General features: G+C 65.8%; 1 protein-coding gene across 1 annotated transcript; it reads right to left on the bottom strand.

The window, feature by feature from the left end:
• Positions 1–1091: 1091 nt before the first annotated feature.
• On the bottom strand, positions 1092–18538 carry LOC144269145 (lateral signaling target protein 2 homolog). The gene is made up of 14 exons (XM_077824644.1): positions 18466–18538; positions 11035–11175; positions 10609–10746; positions 9961–10163; positions 9507–9596; positions 8885–8974; positions 8224–8325; positions 6909–7601; positions 6472–6608; positions 5388–5501; positions 4751–4840; positions 3943–4071; positions 3405–3517; positions 1092–3063 (listed from the first exon to the last, which is right to left on the bottom strand). Exons 1-14 carry the CDS (start codon positions 18505–18507, stop codon positions 2932–2934), a joined length of 2214 nt encoding a protein of 737 aa, XP_077680770.1. The 5' UTR covers positions 18508–18538; the 3' UTR covers positions 1092–2931.
• Between the last annotated feature and the right edge of the window lie 3074 nt (positions 18539–21612).

Genomic DNA, 21612 nt, shown 5'->3' with positions numbered 1-21612 from the left:
TGGCCTTGCCAATAACTGGACCCCTGAGGCCCCACCCTTTCCCACGAAGGTCCTGCCCCCCACGCTCCCTCTCTCGCTGGATCCCTCAAGGAGCCCACCTGGCAGCTGTAGGTAGGAGATGCCCAGGCTGAGCAGGGGTTGGTGCAGGTTGATGGCCAGAAACTGGGCCCCTGGCCACCCTAAATGGCACCTGGGCATAGAAGCCAAAACCTGGCCAGATGGCAGCTCTCCCTGCCCATCCCCATTGTCCCCTGGCCTGGCCCCCACCCCACCCCCAGGCACTCGCTGCCGTACAGCAGCAGGGCAGCAGGGGCAGAAGGACGTGCCTGCGGGCACCAGGAGACAGGCCACAGCATGGGCAGGACAGAGCCCCTCGTCCCTCCCCCGCCCAGGCTGAGTGGAGCAAGCCCTGCTCGGTGTTTGCAGACATTAGGGGTGGGGGGGAAAGCCCACCCAGCCTAGGCCCACGGCTGGCAAGGGTTACGGACGCTGTGCCTCCCCCAGTCTGGGGTAACTAGTCTTCCTATTCGAAATCCAGACAACTGGTGACCACCTGCGTTTGGAGCCAGGCTGCCGTCACCCGCGCTGAGCGGGACCGTACAGCTCAAGGGTCCTGCATTCCTGGGCCAGACCCACACCTGGCCCCCATTTGTAAAGTCATCCTGCAGGGCCAAGTCCCAGCCCTACAAGCATGCGGCATAAGGGATGTTTTCTGGGCTTGCCTGTGCCTGGCTTCCTCCCAGAGCCAGCCAGCCAGCCACGGCCCCCTCTGCACGGCTGTGCTGCCTGCCCCCCGGGGAACGGAGGGGAGCTGCGTTCAGCCACCACCCCCCTTTCTCTGGGCTGCAAACTTGGATCCTGAAAACAAGTTGTAATAATGTCCCCCGTTCTCCCACAGTCACCTGACTCCACGGTTCGGGGCTTACTCCAGCTGCAGCTAATGTTCCTGGTTTACTGCATTATTTGAAAACCAAACTTCATTTTACTTGTGCCCAACCTGTGCCATTCATGGATGCAGGTAACCTGCTCCCGCCACCTGCCCATCTTTAAAGGGACAAGAGCCACTGAAACAAAACATAACTTTTGCCATTGCTTCTTAAGTATGCGCGTTACACACAGAATCGTTGTCCTACGTTCCAGCCTAGCTGGGTGCTTGGATGCACTTTTTTAGTGAAAGCTTGGTTGCCCCTCGTGGTCAGGGTCACAGGCCAGCCCAGCAGCGAGCACCAGGAGCGGGGGACTCCGCGAAGCTGCAGACAGGGCCAAAGAGAGCTGTTGGTTGGCGTTTCGTTTACTAGGCTCTACGCTGGCAGGTGTGGGACTGAATGGGAGCTTGCCTGAGAAAGGGCCTGCTGCACCGTGCCAGCCACATGCGGGTGCCCAGCCATGGCTGTGGCCACTCTTCCACAGGGCACTAGCCTTCATCCAGGCTAGGGCTTGTTCTTCCTGGCAGAGCTTTCCACCAACCCTACCCAGGTGCAGGCTACAGCCTGGGCCTAGAACAGCTGCAGCTTCCCTAACCCAGCCAGGAGCTCAGAGCCATGATCCTCCCCTCCAGCCCTCTCGGGAGCAGAACCATGCAAGGACAGAGGTACCTATCCCACCACGGGGTTTGGGAGAGGAAAGTGTGAGCACTTTGAGACCCTGGTTGGAAAGAGGAAGAGAAACTCTCCCCCCCACACACACACAGTGGCAGGGGACGAGGAACAGCTCAGGAACCACCTGCAGCTCCCCGCCCCCAGAGTCAAGGTGCAGCCCACGCTGACCGATGCCAGTGGGCAGGACCACCCCATTGGGCCAGTCGGGCCCCTATGCTCACTGGGATGCGGAGTCTCCCGCGGCAGCCGCTTCCTCTGCACTCCACAGGGGCAGCTGCCTGCATTCCAATCTGCTCTGAGCCTGTTAGCTGCTGCCTCGGCTGGGTAGAGTCTAGGGGCTCCGGGTTTAGTCACTGCTCATGCCAGACCCTGCAGCACCCAGAGCCCCTCTTGCCCCCGGCAAGGCTGGGCAGCCCTCGAGATACAACACTGAGGTTTTCCCAGCCCTGCTTTCAACAGCGTGTGCAAGGGTGGGCTGGCTTCTGGCACCAGTCCCAGTGGCTGATCTGAGCTGTTCAGTGAGTAGGACAATGCACCTTGCCCACAGCATGGGGCAGGCGGGGATGGAGAGAAGAGAGGAGGAGTCCTCCCCCTGTTCCTAGGCCCCCCACCGTGCCTTGGTGCTGCAGGGGAGGCTTGCCACTGTCACCAGAGCCAGCACTTAGTACCCTGCCGTGCAGGCCCAGACCCCTGGCCTCAGAGCTTCCTTGGGACACGAACTGAGCTCCTGAACCCACCCAGCTTCGTTTGGGAGAGTGGCACAAGAGGCTGGGGCACCGGGCCCAGCTCATGGCCAGGTGGCCAGCACCAGGCTGTGTTCTCTGCAGCCACTTCAGGAAGCAGACCCTGCCTGTCCCAACGCCTCGAACTAGGAACAGGGAGGAGCACGTCAGGCGAGTCCGGCTAGGTCACCGTGGAGCCGGTTCTGTTGCCAGTGGGATCTGCTGTGGTCAGAGTGAGCAGGAGTGGCTGGAGTGCAGTGCCTGCAAGTCCAGGCACCATCCCTGTGGGCCCTCCCTTTCCTACCGAGATGGCAGCTGGAGTGCAGCTGGCTGGCTCGGATCCAGGGAGGGTGCACGTGGGGATCTGCTGTCTCCACAGCCCACCCGCCAGCTCAGACAGGGATTCCGTGACTTAAAGATAAAAACCCCATTGCAAGAAGTAGTGAGAGCCCTTCCGGGAGCTCCCCACCAGGTCTGTGCAGTGTCCCGGCCCTCTCCGTAGGTGGTGCAGGCTGCCAGAAGCCCTGAGCAGTCTTTGGTAGCTTTCCGAGGTAAAGGGTGTGCGATGATCCACGCCCCTGGGGCCGCCAACGCACGCAGCCGAGAGCGTCTCAGGGGCGGCTGGGGGTCGGGGGCCTGGCGGGGAGGTGCAGGGTGTAGCAGTGAGTGCAGACACGCACTGGCTTCAGGAGGCCGTAGTGAGGGAGCGGCGCCGTGTGCTGGGAGCAGCGAGAGCAGAAGATCTGCCAGGGAAAGAAACTGAGCCATGAGTGAGGGGCGCCGAGCGGGAATCCAGCTCCGGCCCGCTGCAGGACCACCCGAGGCAGGGGCACCCAGCGCGCCCAAGGGCAGCAGCCGTGAGCACTTGCCTGTTCCTGCATCCGCCAGTCCACGCAGCCCTCCCCCCGTGGGCCCCACCACCCACTCAGAGGCTGGGGAGGAGCCAGTCTGGGCTGCCCAGGAGCAGCCCCGCTGCCAACGGGGCTTCGTTTGCCCCTCCTCGCCGCCCCACAGGCGTCCGCTGGCAGGAACCCCCAGCGCAGCCGGCAGGGCGGGAGCCCCCTGCCCGAGCCCGGCTCCCTACCTTCCCGCAGCTGCGGCAGTGGTGACGCCGGCGGACCACGGAGAAGGGGGCCCGACACGCCGGGCACCGGCTGCAGGTGCCGTCTGGCACCCAGGGCGGCAGCCTGGAGATGCCTGCGGAGGGACAGGAGGAGGGCGGCTGGTGAGATGAGCCGGGCCCCGAGGAGGCGCATGAAGAAACCAGATCCTGCCGCGTGCCAGCAGCAAGGGGCGGGCAGAGCGGCTCACAGGGACACGGCCAGCCAGGCACCGACAGTCCCCACCACTGGAACGCCTCCCCGGCTGGCTTGCTCCTCCTGCACAGGACTCAGCCACTTGCCCACCGTCACACGGGGACCTGAGCCCCTAACGACTGGGCCAGCCTGCCGCTAGTCACGGGGGAAAGGCAACCAGAGATCCAGATCTTGTGCGAGCCCAGGGGCCGGAGCCTCACTTTGCACCAATCCTCAAGTGAGGGGGCGGCCGGGCACAGCCGGGCCTGCCCAGAGCTGGGAGGGGAGCATGCTGGAGAGGAAGGGCCTGCTCCAAGGGTTCGATACCTTTCACAGTGAGGGCATCCCGGGGGCTGGCCCGGGGCTGGAACAGGTGCTCTCGGCTTGGCCAATTAGGAGGGCGGGGCAGCACCTGGGCGCAATAAAAGCTCAAGGAGAAGAGACCAAGGTGGTTCCCTGGGGGGCAGGAGAAGGGGTTTGCTAGGGGAGGACCGGACCTGTCTGAGGTGACCTTAACAGAACCTGGGGTCTGGCTGGGAAGAGCAGGTGCACTCGGGGAAGGGCTGGGGTAGCCGTGGGGGCAGAGGTGCAGGAGGGGAGCCTGGGGGGGGTGGCAAGCAGATGCTGGAGCCTGGTGGGTGCTACGTCGAGGGGGCGTTAAGGGCCGTGTCCCCTGACAGGAACGGGCTTGGGCCGGTTCTGCAGGGTGCAAGTGAGGTCAGTCTGCGGGGGGGGGGATGAGGGAGCAGTGGGAGGGGGAGCACTCGGGGACCCGCAGGTAACTAGCCACTGGCACAGCTACTACCGAGGGCCGGGGTGGCTCTCTCCCCACTGGAATATGTAAACCCAGCCCAGCTGTTCTCCTACCAGCCGCTCCAGGCAGCCAGGAATTGCTGCGGGGGCCTCTGCCCTGTCTCACACAGGAAGGCCGACTTGGTGATCACAGTGGGCCCCTGTGCTCTGATCCAGCAACCCAAGAGCTGCTCATGGAAACTGGAACTGTCTGGAACAGGAGGCCGGGGTGGGATCAGACCTTGTGTGGTGCCAGGGTGCTGACAGCAGGGACCAAGGAAGAGTTTATTTAGTCAACAATTAGGGGCCAGCAGGGACCCCAGTCACACCCTACCCCTCTTACCGTCTCCGTGCCCGGTCCTGTTCCCCTCCCTGTGGCTGGAGCACAGAGCACAGTCTGCCAAGGGGGAAGCTTCTCCCGCTTCTTCCTCCTCTGGGGTGCAAGGGGAAGGGTCAGCACCATGCACACAGGAGCTGTTCGCAGCAGGGAGGGGCTGGTTTCTGCTGCTCAGCTCCCTGCTTCGCGACCCAGCAGCGTGCCAGCAGGCGCACGCCCCGCGGGCAGAGGGCTGGGGCCCCACAGCACAAGGCGATGCTGCTTGTAGCCCACAGCGTGGGGCTGGTGCTGCACATCGGCTCCCAGACAGTCCCGCAGCTTTAGAGGCCAGCCGCATGCTCCAGGGCAATTGCTTGGCCCCATCAGGGCAGTCCCCGTACCACAGCGTGGGGTGTACTTTGTCTGGGGTGCTGCCTGAGCCGTGTGCTTGGCCATCGCGCCTCCCCAGCCCTGGACCCTCCCCAGCCCTGGACCCTCCCCAGGGCAGATTTGGGAGCCAGCATCATGCAAGGGGCTCCCTGCTTGGCACTGCCACTAACCAGCGAGTGACAGACAAGACCGATGGGAGGAGCATCTTCTGGGCCAGCCCCACAGCCACCCCCTCCCGAGAGACTGCAGCTGACGGAGCTGGAGCATCACTCACGGCCGGTATCTGTCCCCACCGGAGCCTCGGGCTGGGACATCACGATGTGGAACACCGTCTTCAGGATGCTCCGCAGGTCGCTGGCGAAGTTGGTCTGCAGCTGGTCTGCCACCCCTGCCCGAGAGAGAGCAGCAGCGTCAGGGCCCGGGGGCCTGCAGCTGCCCCCGAGAGGGGCTCTGCCGGAGTGCTGGTGGCTTGGCCCGCAGGGTGAGATTCAGACAGCGCCAAAGGACTCCGCACTAATGACTCGGTCTGGGGCTGGCCACCGCTGTGTCTGCAGGCAGTTCGGGGGGGGGTTAGCCCCACGCTCAGCATGGGGTGGCCTACGGAGACACCAGCGTCCCCAGACGACAATGGACTTTATAGGGACGTCAGCGAGGTGCTCGCAGAGCTCGGCTCCTCCAGGCCCGCAGACCCCCCCTCGGGGCTCTGGCCGAGGATGCAGCCTGCAGAGACTGCAGATCCCGCAGCAAAGCTCAGGCTTAAGCCAAGCGTTGGCAGGCAGTGCCGGGTGGGACATGTAGCCTCCACGGCTCTCTTGTGCAGATGGGCGGAGCCGCTGTTTTGGGCGGCGTTACCCTCGGGCTCTGTCCTGGGCTGGGCAGCCTGGGCACAGGCACCAGGCCGGTGCTGGTACTCGGCCTGCCGTGTCCGCTTGTGCCCAGCGGCTGGGAGCATGTGAGCATGCCCCCGCCTCCCCCTGCCCTGTTCCAGAACCGCTCCAGGTCCTATGGGCCCAGCTAGCTCCACGCTGCTGCGGCTCCCTCTGTCCCCTTGTGGGGTCCCAGCGGGTGGCAGGACAGTGCCCTCTGATGAGCCGCTCCCCGCTGCCCGCTGTGGGGAAGCACCTGGAGGACGCACCCCCTGCAGTCACACCTGCTGGCAAGAGCCATTGCTGCCCCATGGCAAGAGCTGACTAGAAGCAGGTTTCTGTGCGCCTGGCTCACGCTCCCCTCACAGGGCACCCCACTGCCCGCAGCGAGCCCAGGACAGCCCCGTCCCCTGGTCCCGGGCTCCCCCACTGCAGCGCGGGACAGCGCAGGAGGCCGGAGTTCTCTCCCGGCCCGCTGCGCAGAGCACATACCAGAGATGCAGACGAAGAGCGTGTGGATCATGTCCTGGGTGCTGCTGTAACGGGAGCGGAGCTCTGAGCGTGCGCCGGGCAGAACAGCCCCGGGGAGCACTCTGCCTCGGGCACTGCCTGGCTGTTGCCCCAGGGGCCTGCTCAGAAGAGAGGAGCCAGTTACACAAGAGGGCACAGGCTGGTCCCCCTTCCCTGCCCCCCAATCAAGCCCCCATCTGATCCGACAGCAGGGCCTTCCCTGCCTTCTTCACCCCCTGCCACCGGCACTGGCCCCTAGTTCAGACACCAGAACTGGGTTTGGTTGCCTCAGGTGACTCGTAGCCACATGGGCTCCGAGGCTTGGCCTGGAGGAGGCACTGGTTTGCCCCGGGGAACTGCTCGCTGGGGCCCCTGGCATGGGTATCTGCTCCAGAGCCCGATCATTCATCACCACTTACCCGCCGCTGTTGCCAGGCAGGAGCGGGGGGAGAGGCCTCGCCCACCCGTTCTGCAGGCAGGCACAGGCCTCCATGCATCCTCCTGTCAGAGTCGGCTCCTGTGGCCTAGAAGCCACTAGTGCCAGCTGGCCACGGTCTGTGGAGCATGCCCAGGGCTGCTGGCCTCTGTCCCAGGGAGGCCCCATGCTGTCAGCGTGCCCTGCTCCCTCTGGCCTGGCTGCATGCGTCTGCAGCCGCATGTCCCTGCTGGCATTGCCAGCTCTGCCAGGAACCCCCTGGCACACAGCCTGAGCAGGTGGCCACAGGCCCGGCGAGGCTGACCCTGTGCAGGCTGCATCCACATCACTAGTCCTCACGCTCAGGGGCCTTTCGGGGAGAGGGTCTGAGCCAGGGGGCACTGGCTCCTTTGCCTCCTCCTTGCCCTTTTGTGGGGCTCCACTCGCAGTCCCGGGGGCTCCAGCTGTTCCGCGGCTGCAGGCCGCCGTGCGCTGGGCTCCCGCAGCAGCTGGGGGGTGCAGAGAGCAGTTGGGGGCGGGCTGCGGGGAGCACCAGGGGGCAGGGCGACGAGTGTCCGGAGCCGCTTCGCCCCTGGGCTCAGGACCGGCTGCGCTGCAAGGACCCTCCGATTCGGCAGCACACAGGGTCTTCTCCAGCAGGGCGAGCTCCTCCTCCGAGAGCACCCGCAGCAGGTCCCTGCCAGAGACGGGCATGAGACCTTCCCAGGCTGGGCCTCCCTCTGCCCTCCCACAGCTGGGGGGCCGGGCCGGGCCGGGCCGGGCGGGAGGGGAGCGAGGGCAGCTCCATGCCACCGGGCACCTGGGGCCCCACCGCAGCTTGAGCTGGGCCCCTCCCAGGCACCAGCGCCAGGAGCGCACCGGCGAGGCAGTCTGTGCCAGGCCAGGGGTCGTGCTGCCAAAGGGCACCGCACCCCGGCTTTATAAACCCCACTGGAGCCCCTGTGCTCCCCATTACCCAGCCCCCCCGCCCCACAGCGCTGTCCTCCCCACTGCCCAGCCCCCCCCGCCCCACAGCGCTCCCCTTCCCCCTCCCCGCTGCCCAGCCCTCCCCCTCCCCACCCTGCTCCCCACTGCCCTGCCCTTCCCCCTCCCCACTGCCCAGCCCCCCCGCCCCACAGCGCTCCCCTTCCCCCTCCCCACTGCCCAGCCCTCCCCCTCCCCACCCTGCTCCCCACTGCCCCGCCCCCCCCCCGCCCCACTGCCCAGCCCTCTCCCTCCCCACTGCCCAGCCCTCTCCCTCCCCCGGGCGCTCCCCCTCCCCTGCCCCATGGCTGCCCCCCACGGCCCAGTGCACCTACCTGATGTTTTTCAGCACACTGCGAAAGGGGCTGAAGAGCCTGGACGTCTCCTCGGGCCTCCGCTCCAGGCCCAGGGGCCCCTCGGGATAGATGAGGAGCCCACTGCAGGCAGGGAGAGGGAGCAGCCCCGTCAGCTCCGCCCTGGGCTGCCCCCTCCCAGCCCTGTCTCAAAGCAAACCCTGGCTCTCGGTCTGGGGCTCCAAACCGGAGGACACCAGCCTCCCACCAGCCGCTGGCCAGTGCCCAGGCCGGGGCGCAGCCAAAGGCTCAGCGAGTGGCTGGAAGGGGCAAGGGGTGGTGCAGGCCCTGTGGTCGGGAAGTGGTTCCAGGTCCCCTAGGGACACACCCGGGGCAGCTGAGCTCACGGGGAGAGGGGCTCAGCTCAGGCGCCCGCAGGCCAGTGACCCTTCTGCAGCAGCAGGGCGAGGAAGTGCCCTGTCCCGGGGCAGCTGCACTGCCTGGCACCCAGCGTGGGGGAGAGCGGGAGCCAGCCCAGGGCAGAGGAGAAGAGATGGGGCAGCTTGGAGTCGGGCAGCCACTGCCCCACCCTGGGGAAGTCCTGGGCCACAGCTCCGGAAGCCCAGTGCGTGGGGGGATGCCTGGCTCCACACCACCCTGGCTTGTGCAGCCTCAGCCCCCCAGCACGGAGCTGCCCACTCACCTGATGATGGCCAGGCGGGGGATGGTGAACATCAGCAGCGGCTCGCACCCGTCAATCATGTCCTGGCTCAGGTAGCCGAGTTTCAGGGCTCTGCTCAGGGAGGGCAGAGGCAGGGGGCTTGAGACAGGCTGGGACCACGGGCTTCGTGCCAAAGAGCAGCAGCTGTTGCTTTAAGCCAGGCCTGGCAGGCGGGCTGGGGGACCCAGTGAACCTGATGCCCTTTGATTCCCCAGCAGGCTTGCTGGGGGCGCCCCAGGAACGCTCTGTGAGCGTGACCCCAAGGCAGCAGCCGGGGGGCTGGGGACAGTCTCTGCCCCACATTGTGGCAGTCCAAGCACCCTGCTTCCAGGAACGGCCAGGGGGACGCTCCAGCTGCTCAGCACCCAGCTGGCTCATGGAGCGGTGCAGGTGAGAGCTCCCCGCCCACCAAGGAGTGGGGAGCTGGGGTGTCCCCACTCCTGTATCGACTGGCATTCAGCTCCCATTCACCACCGGTGAATCCAGCAGCCCCTGCATAAGCTGCAGGGGAACTACACCCCAAAGTAGGAGCGGGGGAAGAATTAGCAATTCTTGCCCAGGGCCTCTCCCCTCAGGGTGCCCTGCCAGCCGCGCAGCCCCTCACCTCTCCACTGTCTCACAGAAGAGCACCACGATCTCCTGCTGCTTGTAGAGCTCCTCCGGGGACTTCACCGTGACCAGCAAGGACACGTAGCTACAAGAGACAGGCCAGCCATGAATCCCAGCCCTGTCCTGCTTCCCAGGGCACCCAGCGGGGTGTCCTGGAACACTCTGGCCTGGAGCGAGGGGCCCAGATTGTGCCCAGGGGGCTCCTGACAGCAGATCTAGCCCTGTTTGGCTCCCTCCAGAGTGGCTTGTCCCGGAGGATGCCCTTTGTCACAGCCCCCGCACTACGAAGGACAAGCAGCTACCGGCATTCTGCACCCACCACTCCCAGCCTGGCGCTCTCTGGGCTGCTGAGGAATGGCCGGGGCGGTGGCGGAGGCTGCTGGCCTGCCCTGCCCCAGTGCTTGCACCTGGCCTCTGCAGCCAAGCTGAGTTCTGTGCCTGGCACGTACCGGAGTTCAAATTCAGCAAAGAGCGTGTCAAACCGGATCAGCGCCATACGCATGGGCTCCGAGCAGGGGCTGGCCTGGCTCAGACTCTGCTCCCGCAGCACTTTCCGCACCAGCTGCAAGCTGCACACCAGGTTCTTGGCCAGGGGACGCAGCTGCAGCCCGTCTGCTTCCTCCAGCTCCAGGACGGTGCCTGCCACCAGACACTGTGGAGACCATATGAGCAGCTCACGGAGCCAGCCCAGCGCAGCCCCTCCCCTGCCCACCTAGCCGAATCCCACCACCCCGAGAGCACGTGACAGGAGTCGTGGGCTCAGCACAGGCCCAGGGGCCAGGCAGCCTCCTCGGAGTTGGGCACAGCACGTGGTCTGCTTGGGCGGAGCCCAGGGCTGGACAGTTGGGCGTGGGGGGGGGCACTTGCATGGCACCTCCCCTCAAGGTATCTGGGGAGAGCAGGTGTTTTTAGCCCCTGGCTCTCTTGGGTGCAATCCAGTCTAGCATGAGGGAGACCGTACAAAGGATCCTGGCACCCTTCCTGCGCCCCCCAAAAGGGGGTTCTGAGGCTCCAGACAGCTCCAGGAAGTGCATTTCCTAGAAGGACTGGGGTAGGGGAGCTCCCGGACTGCTCCCCGGGAATCACCGCAGGCTGACCTCAGCCGCAAACAGCACGTGGTTCCCCAGATTGTCCACCAGCAGCTCCTCCGGGAACTTGGCAAGGTAGTCACGGCAGTGCCTCTCCTTGGGGATGCACTCGTTCATGAGCTGCTCGATGAGGGTCAGCAGGTGAGCCTGGGCAGGGGAGCAGGAGGCGTCTGTTGAGATTGCTGTCCCACACACGAGGGATGCTGGTCGCTGGCGGGTCCCTGCCAAGCCATGCAGGGCGGGACAGAGCATGCACCATCTCTCCCAGCTCCTCCACCAGGGCCAGGGCCCCAGCCCTGAAGTCCCAGCCCTCCCTCCGCCCTCGCTGCGCTCCCACCCTGGACAGCAGCAGAGCCCGCTACTCCAGCTGAGGGCAGGGCACGCGCACACGCCTTGGGCCTCATGTGGGGGGCAGGGCCCTGGTTCACAGGGTACCTGGCTGAGGTGCAGCTGGTTTAGCAGCACCAAGTATTGCTGAGGGTCTGTCTCCACGTCCAGGCCATTTATTTCCATCACCACGCGGGTCACCCTCTCGTCGGCGTAGAAGAACTGGGACAGCAGCCTGGGGTCGGATCGCTGGCGAGAGACATAGGGAGAAGGGGAGCTTCTGTCAGTCACTGTGGCACCCCAAGGACCAGAGCGCTGTGGCTCCAGCCTCCCCCAGCAGGAGGCACTGCGGGGAGCCCTGACTGCTGGAGGGGGTGTGACGAAGTGGGACTGTTCTTAGTGTTTCCTCTGAATAGTGTGGGCGTGCCTCAGTTTCCCCTAGGCAGTTCTTAAGTCTCTAGGGGGTGGGGTAAGGGTGTATGATCATTGCAGAGCCCTAGAGGGCAGGCGTGTGCAGGGGTCTGGACACAGAGAATGGCCAACACCCTGTTTCCTGGCAACTGATGGCCTGGGCCCTTCCCCCCTCCAAGGTGAGACCTAAAGGGTTGGAAAACAAAGGTATCCGGTGACCTCCTGGCCTGGGAAAGGGACAAAGCCCAGAGGAGGAGCAGCAGGAGAGAGTTTCAGTTTGGGGCTGGCTGGGGATGAGGAGTGAAGTGCAGACGTGGTTGTCTGGCTCACACCCCCACAAAATGGACCCGGCTGATGGGTCCTGTTCTCTGCACCTACAAGCTCTGTGTTAGACCATGTTCCTGTCATCTAATAAACCTTCTGTTTTACTGGCTGGCTGACTGTGGAGTTGGGGGGCAGGACCCTCTGGCTCCCCCAGGACCCCACCTGGGTGGACTCACTGGGGGAAGCGCACGGAGGGGCAGAGGAGGCTGAATGCTCCGAGGTCAGGCCCAGGAAGGTGGAAGCCGGGTGAGCTGTGTGTCCTGAAGACAGGCTGCGCCCAGAGAGGAGACTTCCCCAGAGTCCTGCCTGGCTTCATGGGAAGCAGTTCCAGAGCATCGCCCGGGGACCCCGTGACAGGGGGAAGGGGACAGGCCCAGCTCCAGAGCCCTGTCCTGCTCGGCTGACGTGCTCATGTTCGGCCCCAAGAGCTCGCATGGAGCCAGTACGACATGCACCACGTGGCCAGAGCGGGGGTGTCTGGGGCAGCGCAGTGAGCAGAGGAGGGGCACAGGCAGGAAGGACGGACAGCACCTGCCTCCTCCCAACCCATCGCGCGAGGGGCCAGCACTGTGTCCTGTTCCCCGGGCCCCCCATGGGCAGGAAGAGCTTCAGGGACAGGCCGTGTGGGTCCGGGGGGAGCGGTACTCTGGGCACTGCAGCCAAGCATGTAAGCACCAGAGGCGATTCAGAGCTGGGGGCATGGGGCGAGCTTGGCTCTCCTCAGGCCAGACAGCAGCATCAGTGGCAGCATGAACCAGCCATGGGCCTCAAGCCCGAAATTCCCAAGGGGCACCGTGTCCTTTGGCCCCTCATTTCCCTCCCTGTTACTGGGGGGCTAGGTCATGGCGTGGGGATGGGGATGGCGAGAGCACCCTCACGCCACAGAACCCGCTTGTCAAAAGGCGCTCCCGGCCCTTCGCTCAGTGCGCCAGCCAGAGACACGGGGCAGCGACTCATCCACGTTCCTCCAGAGCCGGGGACAGAACCCAGGAGTCCTGGCTCCCAATACCCTGTCCGAAGAGCTAGATACAGTCTGGTGCAACATGGACTGCCAAGTGGCCCCATTATTGCCGATGGCCTGGCCAGGAGCATCCAGCTACTGTCCTCGGTCGGGATCCCCAGGCTGCTCCCAAGGAAACCTGTGATGCCAAGATCATCTCTAGGCAGCCCCGGGCCAGCAGAGCTGAGTGCAAAGCTGCAGGCCGCGGCTGTTCCATCAGCAGGAGGCTGAGTTCAGAGCAGCCCCTAGCCCCTATCTGGCCCTGGGGTGAACATGTCCCAGGCCGTGACAAACAGCCCCCTAGGGCTCTTGGGGCTGTCGGCCTTCCTCCAGGTTTCAGAGTAACAGCCGTGTTAGTCTGTATTCGCAAAAAGAAAAGGAGGACTTCCTCCAAGGTCTGTGGGCCCAGGAGAGCAGAATGCACCAGTTCTCCAAGCCACTCCTGGCCACAGCAGGCCGGACAGCCGGGTTCCCAGCATGGGTGCCAGCCAGAACCAGCGAATCCTCCAGAGGGGGAAGGGGTTGGGACGCGCCTGGAGAATTCCTGCAGCTCTCCTGCTGCCAGAGGAGCCAGGAGCCCCTGCCCTGAGGGCAGCACAACAGATCCCAACTGTCGCTGACGCTCCCAGGAACACTGATCCGTCCGTCCGTCCATCCATCCCCCCGTGCCCAGCAGTGGAATTTTTTCAGGGCCACCCATGACCAGCAGGGGGTGCTGCAGCGGGGTTTGGGGCAGGACTGACAGCAGGAGGGCTGCAGGCTCAGTTGAAGCTCACCTATAAACCGTAGCGAGGAGGTCTGTCCCTCAGGCCACGGCACGCGCCCAGCCAGTGCACATGCTTGTGAACAGCCACAGCCGTGCAGAGCTCTTCAGCAATGAAGTCAGGGCCACAGCAGGCCCCCGCCTAAGGCCATGAGGTCACACAAGCCCCAGGCAGGCATGATGGAGCTAACCCGGTAAGAGGCCAAAGAGACTCAGCCATGGAGCAGGTTAGCAGCACACACCCCTGCAGCACGCCCGGCCTCTCACATGCTTCCTCAATCCAAGCCACTCCACAATTAGCTAACCACACAGCCGCTGAACTGGGTTGTGCAGAGGCAGCTAGAGTGAGTGGACCAGGCACAGGACTGGGATCCAGGAATCCTGGAGCTCTCATTTTGGTTCCACGCAAAGCCCCCACTGTGGACTGTGCAAGTCCCTACCTCAGTTTCCCCAGGTGTAGAACAGGGTTAATGAGCTCAAGCTGGATCCCAGTAGGGGTGGGGCTGGACGTGTGTGCACATGTCACACCCAGGTACAAGAGTCTGAGAAGGCAGCCTTTGTGACAGGGTGACTGCCCTCGGGAATAGTGAGGGCTAGTGGTCAGTCAGCCCCTGGCCTGGGGTGTGTCCCTTAAAGCCTGGGCCTTGTACAGAGGATGAAACGCGGAGAAGGGTAGAGCTAGGTGTGGGGAGAGCGGAAGACGGGCCCAGGGCAATCAGTCAGACTTGGGGAAAGCCCAGGCTGCTGTCCCTTTAAGGTCCTGGGACCAGAAGCCTTGTAGAGTGGCTGGGAGCAGAGCGTGTGTCCACATGCTGTCGCTGGGGTGATGCGTCGCCCCCGCAAGGTATCCAGGGACCACGGCGTGGACAGGAGAACAGAGCCCTGCAGCTCCTCTTTCCCCACCACACACACACGGCTCCCGGGGCCGTGCACACATGGGGTCACCTGGCTCCCGGGGCCGTGCACACATGGGGTCACCTGGCGCTAAGACCCTCACTCCTGCACCTCTTGCGCGGGACCACCTCGCCTCTGCAAAGCCCCCAAACCTACTGTAGCACTGCCAGCTGGGCGAGGGGCGGCATCCCCATCCTGCTTCGCCCCGGGTGGGAGAGAGCCGCAGAGCACAGGAGCCACTCTGGGAGGGGCCGGTTAGACTGATCAGGGACAGCAAGAGAGCCCCTCTGGGCCTCAAAGCATCGCTCTGGAGAAGGCAAACAGCCTGCTGCAGCCTGCTAGCAATGCAGCCCCCGTCCCCCATGGGGAAAAGCAGAGAGAAGCCTGGACAGTGGCCACTAGCCACCTGCAGCCCTTCCCTTCACCCGGAAGCCACCCCTCCCACCGTCAGGAGGGCACCTGGCAGCTGAGCAGTCGGTTGCCTTTCCTCGGCAGTGTCTAACATCAGCCCACAGCTCGGCCTGGATCCACCTGCCGAGCTGCCTGTGGACACGCCCTGCCTCCAGCCCCTCTGCTTCCCAGTCACCCAGGACTCTCTGGCGTAAGCACACAGGGCCCACCTGGGGCTGGCCATGGGGAATCCCAGCCTGGGCCTTCCCTGTAGCTTTCCTCCAGGGAAAGTTGAAGTGGCAGGGCCCGGCTCTCAGCTAGGTTGGCTGTGCCCTCCTGTTCCTTCCCCAGGCCCCCTCAGAGAGAGACGCAGCTCCTGGCACTGGGTCACCCCCCGAGCCGGGCCTCAGGGCCAAGACAGGGATCTTCCCTCCTGGACCTTGCTTGGCCCTGTTCCAGTCTAGGTGTCAGCACCCCGAGCGCCAGGCCCCACCCAGTCCCGTTCCCCTTCCTGGATGGGGGAAGACAACCCCCCCGCCCACATGTGGCCTTTTTTAAGCTGGAGTGGAAGGCCTGGGACTCCGGTAAACAGCTCCTGCCTGTTGACACCCTTCAGGCATGTGTAGGCTGTGGCCGTGGCCCTCCCCCACCCACCTTAGTCACCTCGGAGACATGCTCTTGTACCCGTCTTCCCCACAGCTCTGGCCCAGCCCAGGCCCGGGGCCCAGCCCTGCTGGCAGAGCAGCAGGGGCAGTAAGAGTGGGCCGGTTCTCACCCCGGCCAGACCCCGTGGACGCTGTCCAGCCCCCAGCCTAAGCCCCTCTTCTCTGGACGGAGGGAAGGAGCTGCAGGGCGCGTACAGAGCTAGGCAGGCCAGGGGTGTCCCTGGGAACACACAGGGGCCAGGCCCCAGGAGTCGATGGGACACTTCCACCCTCTCTGCCCTGCACAGGGGGCGGGAGCTGCCCGGAGCTCCAGGCCTGGGGAGAGGCTGGACAGCAGCACCCAGGGCAAGCGGACAGGTTCCTCAGCAGTGCCAGGTGCAGGGACAGCCTAGGTGCCTGGTTCAGACCGGGGCACTTACACCAGGGAGCCGTGGGGCCAGTCTCAGTGCCGACAGGCTCCTGCAAGGGGGCTGCAGCGCTTCCTGGCCAGGGCAGGGCACTGTGCCACAGGGCAAAACTTGGGGCAAAGGGCCCTAGAGCCAAGCCCCCCCACCAGCACTGCCAGTCCAGGCCGTCCCCCTCCACCTCAGAGAATCGCTGCCAGCGACAGGGGCAACCCACCCCTCATCTGATCCTTGGCTTGGCTGCCCCACAGTCCCCCAGGACCCAGGGATGAGTTCCCTGCCATCCCCGGGAAGAGCTCAGGGCATGGGAGGGGAGGGTACTGGGGCAGGGGATTCCTGCCAGCACCCCGAGGGGGGCAGAGGGGAGTCCCGGCGGGTGCGGGTGGGACGGGGGGTCTCTGGCAGCCCCCCCGGGAGGCCTCTGGCAGCCCCCCCGGGAGGCAGAGGGGAGTCCCGGCGGGTGCGGTGGGACGGGGGGTCTCTGGCAGCCCCCCGGGGGCAGAGGGGAGTCCCGGCGGGTGCGGGTGGGACGGGGGGTCTCTGGCAGCCCCCCGGGGGGCAGAGGGGAGTCCCGGCGGGTGCGGGTGGGACGGGGGGTCTCTGGCAGCCCCCCCGGGGGGCAGAGGGGAGTCCCGGCGGGTGCGGGTGGGACGGGGGGTCTCTGGCAGCCCCCCCGGGGGGCAGAGGGGAGTCCCGGCGGGTGCGGGTGGGACGGGGGGTCTCTGGCAGCCCCCCCGGGGGGCAGAGGGGAGTCCCGGCGGGTGCGGGTGGGACGGGGGGTCTCTGGCAGCCCCCCCGGGGGGCAGAGGGGAGTCCCGGCGGGTGCGGGTGGGACGGGGGGTCTCTGGCAGCCCCCCCGGGGGGCAGAGGGGAGTCCCGGCGGGTGCGGGTGGGACGGGGGGTCTCTGGCAGCCCCCCCGGGGGGCAGAGGGGAGTCCCGGCGGGTGCGGGTGGGACGGGGGGTCTCTGGCAGCCCCCCCGGGGGGCAGAGGGGAGTCCCGGCGGGTGCGGGTGGGACGGGGGGTCTCTGGCAGCCCCCCGGGGGGCAGAGGGGAGTCCCGGCGGGTGGGACAGGGGGTCTCTGGCAGCCCCCCGGGGGCAGAGGGGAGTCCCGGCGGGTGCGGGTGGGACAGGGGGTCTCTGGCAGCCCCCCGGGGGCAGAGGGGAGTCCCGGCGGGTGCGGGTGTGACAGGGGGTCTCTGGCAGCCCCCCCGGGGGCAGAGGGGAGTCCCGGCGGGTGCGGGTGGGACAGGGGGTCTCTGGCAGCCCCCCGGGGGGCAGAGGGGAGTCCCGGCGGGTGCGGGTGGGACAGGGGGTCTCTGGCAGCCCCCCGGGGGCAGAGGGGAGTCCCGGCGGGTGCGGGTGGGACGGGGGGTCTCTGGCAGCCCCCCGGGGGGCAGAGGGGAGTCCCGGCGGGTGGGACGGGGGGTCTCTGGCAGCCCCCCGGGGGCAGAGGGGAGTCCCGGCGGGTGCGGGTGGGACAGGGGGTCTCTGGCAGCCCCCCGGGGGCAGAGGGGAGTCCCGGCGGGTGCGGGTGGGACGGGGGGTCTCTGGCAGCCCCCCCGGGGGGCAGAGGGGAGTCCCGGCGGGTGCGGGTGGGACGGGGGGTCTCTGGCAGCCCCCCCGGGGGGCAGAGGGGAGTCCCGGCGGGTGCGGGTGGGACGGGGGGTCTCTGGCAGCCCCCCCGGGGGGCAGAGGGGAGTCCCGGCGGGTGCGGGTGGGACGGGGGGTCTCTGGCAGCCCCCCGGGGGGCAGAGGGGAGTCCCAGCGGGTGGGACAGGGGGTCTCTGGCAGCCCCCCGGGGGGCAGAGGGGAGTCCCGGCGGGTGCGGGTGGGACAGGGGGTCTCTGGCAGCCCCCCGGGGGCAGAGGGGAGTCCCGGCGGGTGCGGGTGGGACAGGGGGTCTCTGGCAGCCCCCCCGGGGGCAGAGGGGAGTCCCGGCGGGTGGGACAGGGGGTCTCTGGCAGCCCCCCCGGGGGCAGAGGGGAGTCCCGGCGGGTGCGGGTGGGACAGGGGGTCTCTGGCAGCCCCCCGGGGGCAGAGGGGAGTCCCGGCGGGTGGGACAGGGGGTCTCTGGCAGCCCCCCCGGGGGCAGAGGGGAGTCCCGGCGGGTGCGGGTGGGACGGGGGGTCTCTGGCAGCCCCCCGGGGGCAGAGGGGAGTCCCGGCGGGGTGCGGGTGGGACGGGGGGTCTCTGGCAGCCCCCCCGGGGGCAGAGGGGAGTCCCGGCGGGTGCGGGTGGGACGGGGGGTCTCTGGCAGCCCCCCGGGGGCAGAGGGGAGTCCCGGCGGGTGCGGGTGGGACGGGGGGTCTCTGGCAGCCCCCCCGGGGGCAGAGGGGAGTCCCGGCGGGTGCGGGTGGGACGGGGGGTCTCTGGCAGCCCCCCGGGGGCAGAGGGGAGTCCCGGCGGGTGCGGGTGGGACGGGGGGTCTCTGGCAGCCCCCCGGGGGCAGAGGGGAGTCCCGGCGGGTGCGGGTGGGACGGGGGGTCTCTGGCAGCCCCCCGGGGGCAGAGGGGAGTCCCGGCGGGTGCGGGTGGGACGGGGGGTCTCTGGCAGCCCCCCCGGGGGGCAGAGGGGAGTCCCGGCGGGTGCGGTGGGACGGGGGGTCTCTGGCAGCCCCCCCGGGGGCAGTGGGGAGTCCCAGCGGGTGGGACGGGGGGTCTCTGGCAGGGGGAACTGGGGTCTCACCTTGGGGCGGTGCAGCCACTTCCTGACGGCCGCGGGCAGCATGTCGGGAGCGCGGCGGGAGCGCAGCGCCCGGTCCCGGACTCCCGGACTCCCGGCTCCCCGCCGCCGCCGCCGCCCGCACGGGGCGGGCCCGCAGCTGGCACCGCCCGGACGAGGAACAGGGGCGGTGCCTGCCGGGGCCAGCCCGAGCCCAGCGCCCAGCGCCCCCGATTTCTCCCCCTTTTCAAAGTGCCCCCGGCAGGTCAAATTCTCCTTCAGCCCCGCGTGGGGCCGGGGGTCTGGCCCCGCGTGCGCCGCGCGGAAGGGACGTGCCCCAAACTCACACTGTGGCAGGTCTGGAATAGAACCCAGGAGTCCCGGCTCCCTCCCCTCCCCCCCCAACCACTAGACCCGCTCCCCTCCCAGGGCCAGGGCTAGAACTCAGGACTCCCGGCTTCCAGCCCCCCCGTGCCCCAGAGACAGGAGGAGAACCCACCCCCTTTGTGCATTACACCACCAGGGCAGGGCGTCCCAGGCGTGCCCCTGCGTGTCCCTGCATGCCAAGGCACTGACACCAGAGACAGGCCGTTCCCCTGCTGGGCTGGGCCCGGGGGCCCGGGAATGGGTGCTGGGGGCAGGATGTATGACGCCATGCATGTGGGGTGGGACGTGTCCCAAGGGACAGAGCCTGCCTCAGACTGACCCACGGAGGAGTGTTTGGAAGGGTCCCAAAGGACGGCCCCGGAGGAGATGGAGGCAGGCAGGCAGGGCCCCAGACACCCCCACACCCAGAGTCACTGGCTGCTTGCCCTTGGGTGACGGGGAGCAGTGGGGGTGCTGGGTAGGCTGCCGCCAGCAGGGTGGCCGGGGTTTCCTGGGTTCTGCGTAACCGCAGGGTAGCTGGGGAGGGGATTTCACTCCTGAGCCACAGTCTAGTCATGTCTGTTATTCATGGAGTCGTCTGGCCCCAGCCCTGCTCCTAGCCTGTCCAACAGTCATAACCACCGTCCCTTCCGTGGCAATAGCCTCACCCCTGCTTGGATCTGCGGGGGCTGAGCCAAAGGACTCGGAGTGTCTTCCCGCCCCCTGGTCACCTGGGTTTGTGTGGAGCCAAGTCTGCAATGGCCCACAGCAGCAGCAGGGACCCCCACAGTGCTCTGCCCAGATCCCTCTTGCACTGTGAGGAGCAAGCATATGCTGGTAGCAGGCCTGGCTGGGGTAGCTGCCCTGTACCTTTAACTAGATGGGAGACAGCCCCTGGGCAGGGCTGCGTGTTGCAATGGGCTGGACTGTAGCCCAGAGCAGTTGTTTGGTTTTCTGAAGTTTGTCAGGACTCGCTGAGCCAGGCAGAACTCGTTCATCCCAGCATGGGCCACGGGTGCACGAGCCAGGGATGCCTCTGACACCAGCTGGTGGCTCCAAGAGCAAGACTGTGGTTAAGCTGCAGTGAGCCATGTGCTGGTCCTGTATGCAAGTCCTGCTGGTCCTGCATGGGAAGCAAGGACAGCTCCTGGCCCTGCTTGGGTCTTTGCACCACAGCGCACCAGGAAGTGTAAGTGCTCTTAAGGACATTGGTGCCCTGCTAGTAGGAGACTGCCTCCTTCGGAGGCCATGCACCTAGAGTCTCTGTGCAAGAGCATAAGAACAGCCAGACTGGGTCAGCCCAATGGTCCAACCAGCCCTGTGTCCTGTCTGCCAACAGCGGCCAGTGCCAGGTGCTTCAGAGGGAGTGAAGAGAACAGGGCGATTACCGAGTGATCCAGGGCTTAAATTCAGCCAGAGCTGTCTGGAGCTGAGCTCTGGTAAATATTTTCAAAACCCCCTGGAGTTTTTATAGCATGTTTGGGGCAGGGGATATGTGGGGGCTCCAGGAAATACTCTATAAGAATTTAAGCCCTGGAGTGATCCATCCTGGTCAGCCACTGCCAGCTTCTGGCAAACATTGGTTAGCCACACTCAGAGCATGGGGTTGTGTCTCTGCCCATCCTGGCTAATAGCAATTGATGGACCCATCCTCCATGAATTTATCTAGCTCTTTTTGAACCCAGTTATACTTCTGGCCGTCACAACATCCTCTGGCAATAAGTTCCACAAGTTGACTGTGCATTGTGTGAAGAAGTACTTCCTGTTGTTTGTTTTAAACCTGCTGCCTCTTAATTTCTTGGGTGACTCCCTAGTTCCTGTGTTATGTGAAGGGGTAAATAACACTTCCCTAGTCACTTTCTCCGCACCAGCCATGATTTATAGACCGCTCTCATCTCCCCCTGAGTCCTCTCTTTTCCAAGCTGAGGAGTTCCAGCCTTTTTAATCTCTCAACATACGGAAGCTGTTCACACCCCTGATCATTTTTGTTGCCCTTCTCTGCACCTTCCCCGCCATCACCTACAAGACAAGGGAAAGAATCCCAGTTACTCATGGTCCGCACCTGGGGGTGATTAACTGCCTCCTGGCGAGACAGGGCGGAGCTGGGCCTTTACGTAGGCCATGGGTGCTCCGGTGGAGGCAGCCTGCCGTGAAGCCCTGGTGTAGGGCTTGACAGGTAGCACTAGAGTCCAGGTTAGGCTCCTGCAGGGGAAGCCTGAGGTAGGGCCACGAGGGAACTCCCATGAAGCCTGAGGCGGGGGAAGAGCTGTTTGGCTGAAGATTTTTCTTTGGCCTTTTGTTTGGACTTGGGGTGCTTGCTAGGAAGGGGTCTAGCCCCAGAACACCCAGAGGGGAGAGGAGAGATGATGCAGGTCTGAGGGGGAGCCCAATGGGTGCCTGCTGACAAGGGAGCCTGGGGGAAGGCCCGGGCTGGGGAGCATTGGTAAGACAAAGGCAGTGGTTTCACCCTCAGGAATGCTGAGTGGGGATGGTGCTGGGGGAAAAACAGAAAATATCCGTCTCACGCAGGGATTGATAGGATTGTGCATGTAGAAGCCTAGGCTCTGCCATACCAGAGCAGATCAGGGTCGCCTGACACTGACCACCATCTGCTGCTTCAGAGGAAGCTGCAAGAAACCCAACAACTGGTAGGGTGAGGGCAGCCTGCCCCTGGGGAGCTTTGTGCAAATCCCCATTAGCTAGTGGGGATTCCTGAACTGAAGCTGGGGGGTTAGATTCCCTTCCCACCTCAGGTTGGTTTGTCTTTAACCCTTCCTATGCCATGTTGGATGTTCCTGTTCTCCA

Source organism: Eretmochelys imbricata, chromosome 8 (assembly GCF_965152235.1).
Source record: "Eretmochelys imbricata isolate rEreImb1 chromosome 8, rEreImb1.hap1, whole genome shotgun sequence".
Classification (NCBI taxonomy): Eukaryota; Metazoa; Chordata; order Testudines; family Cheloniidae; genus Eretmochelys; species Eretmochelys imbricata.
This window is presented reverse-complemented; position numbering and strand designations above follow the sequence as displayed.

What these genes read in the sequence shown, in the direction of transcription:
- LOC144269145 (XM_077824644.1), bottom strand. Translation starts at nt 18,507, where the DNA reads ATGCTGCCCGCGGCCGTCAGGAAGTGGCTGCACCGCCCCAAG. An exon ending in TTTGCTGAATTTGAACTCCG is followed by an intron (nt 9,597 to 9,960) that starts GTACGTGCCAGG and finishes TGTCTCTTGTAG; the next exon opens with CTACGTGTCCTTGCTGGTCA. An exon ending in GGATGCCCTCACTGTGAAAG is followed by an intron (nt 3,518 to 3,942) that starts GTATCGAACCCT and finishes GTCCCTCCGCAG; the next exon opens with GCATCTCCAGGCTGCCGCCC.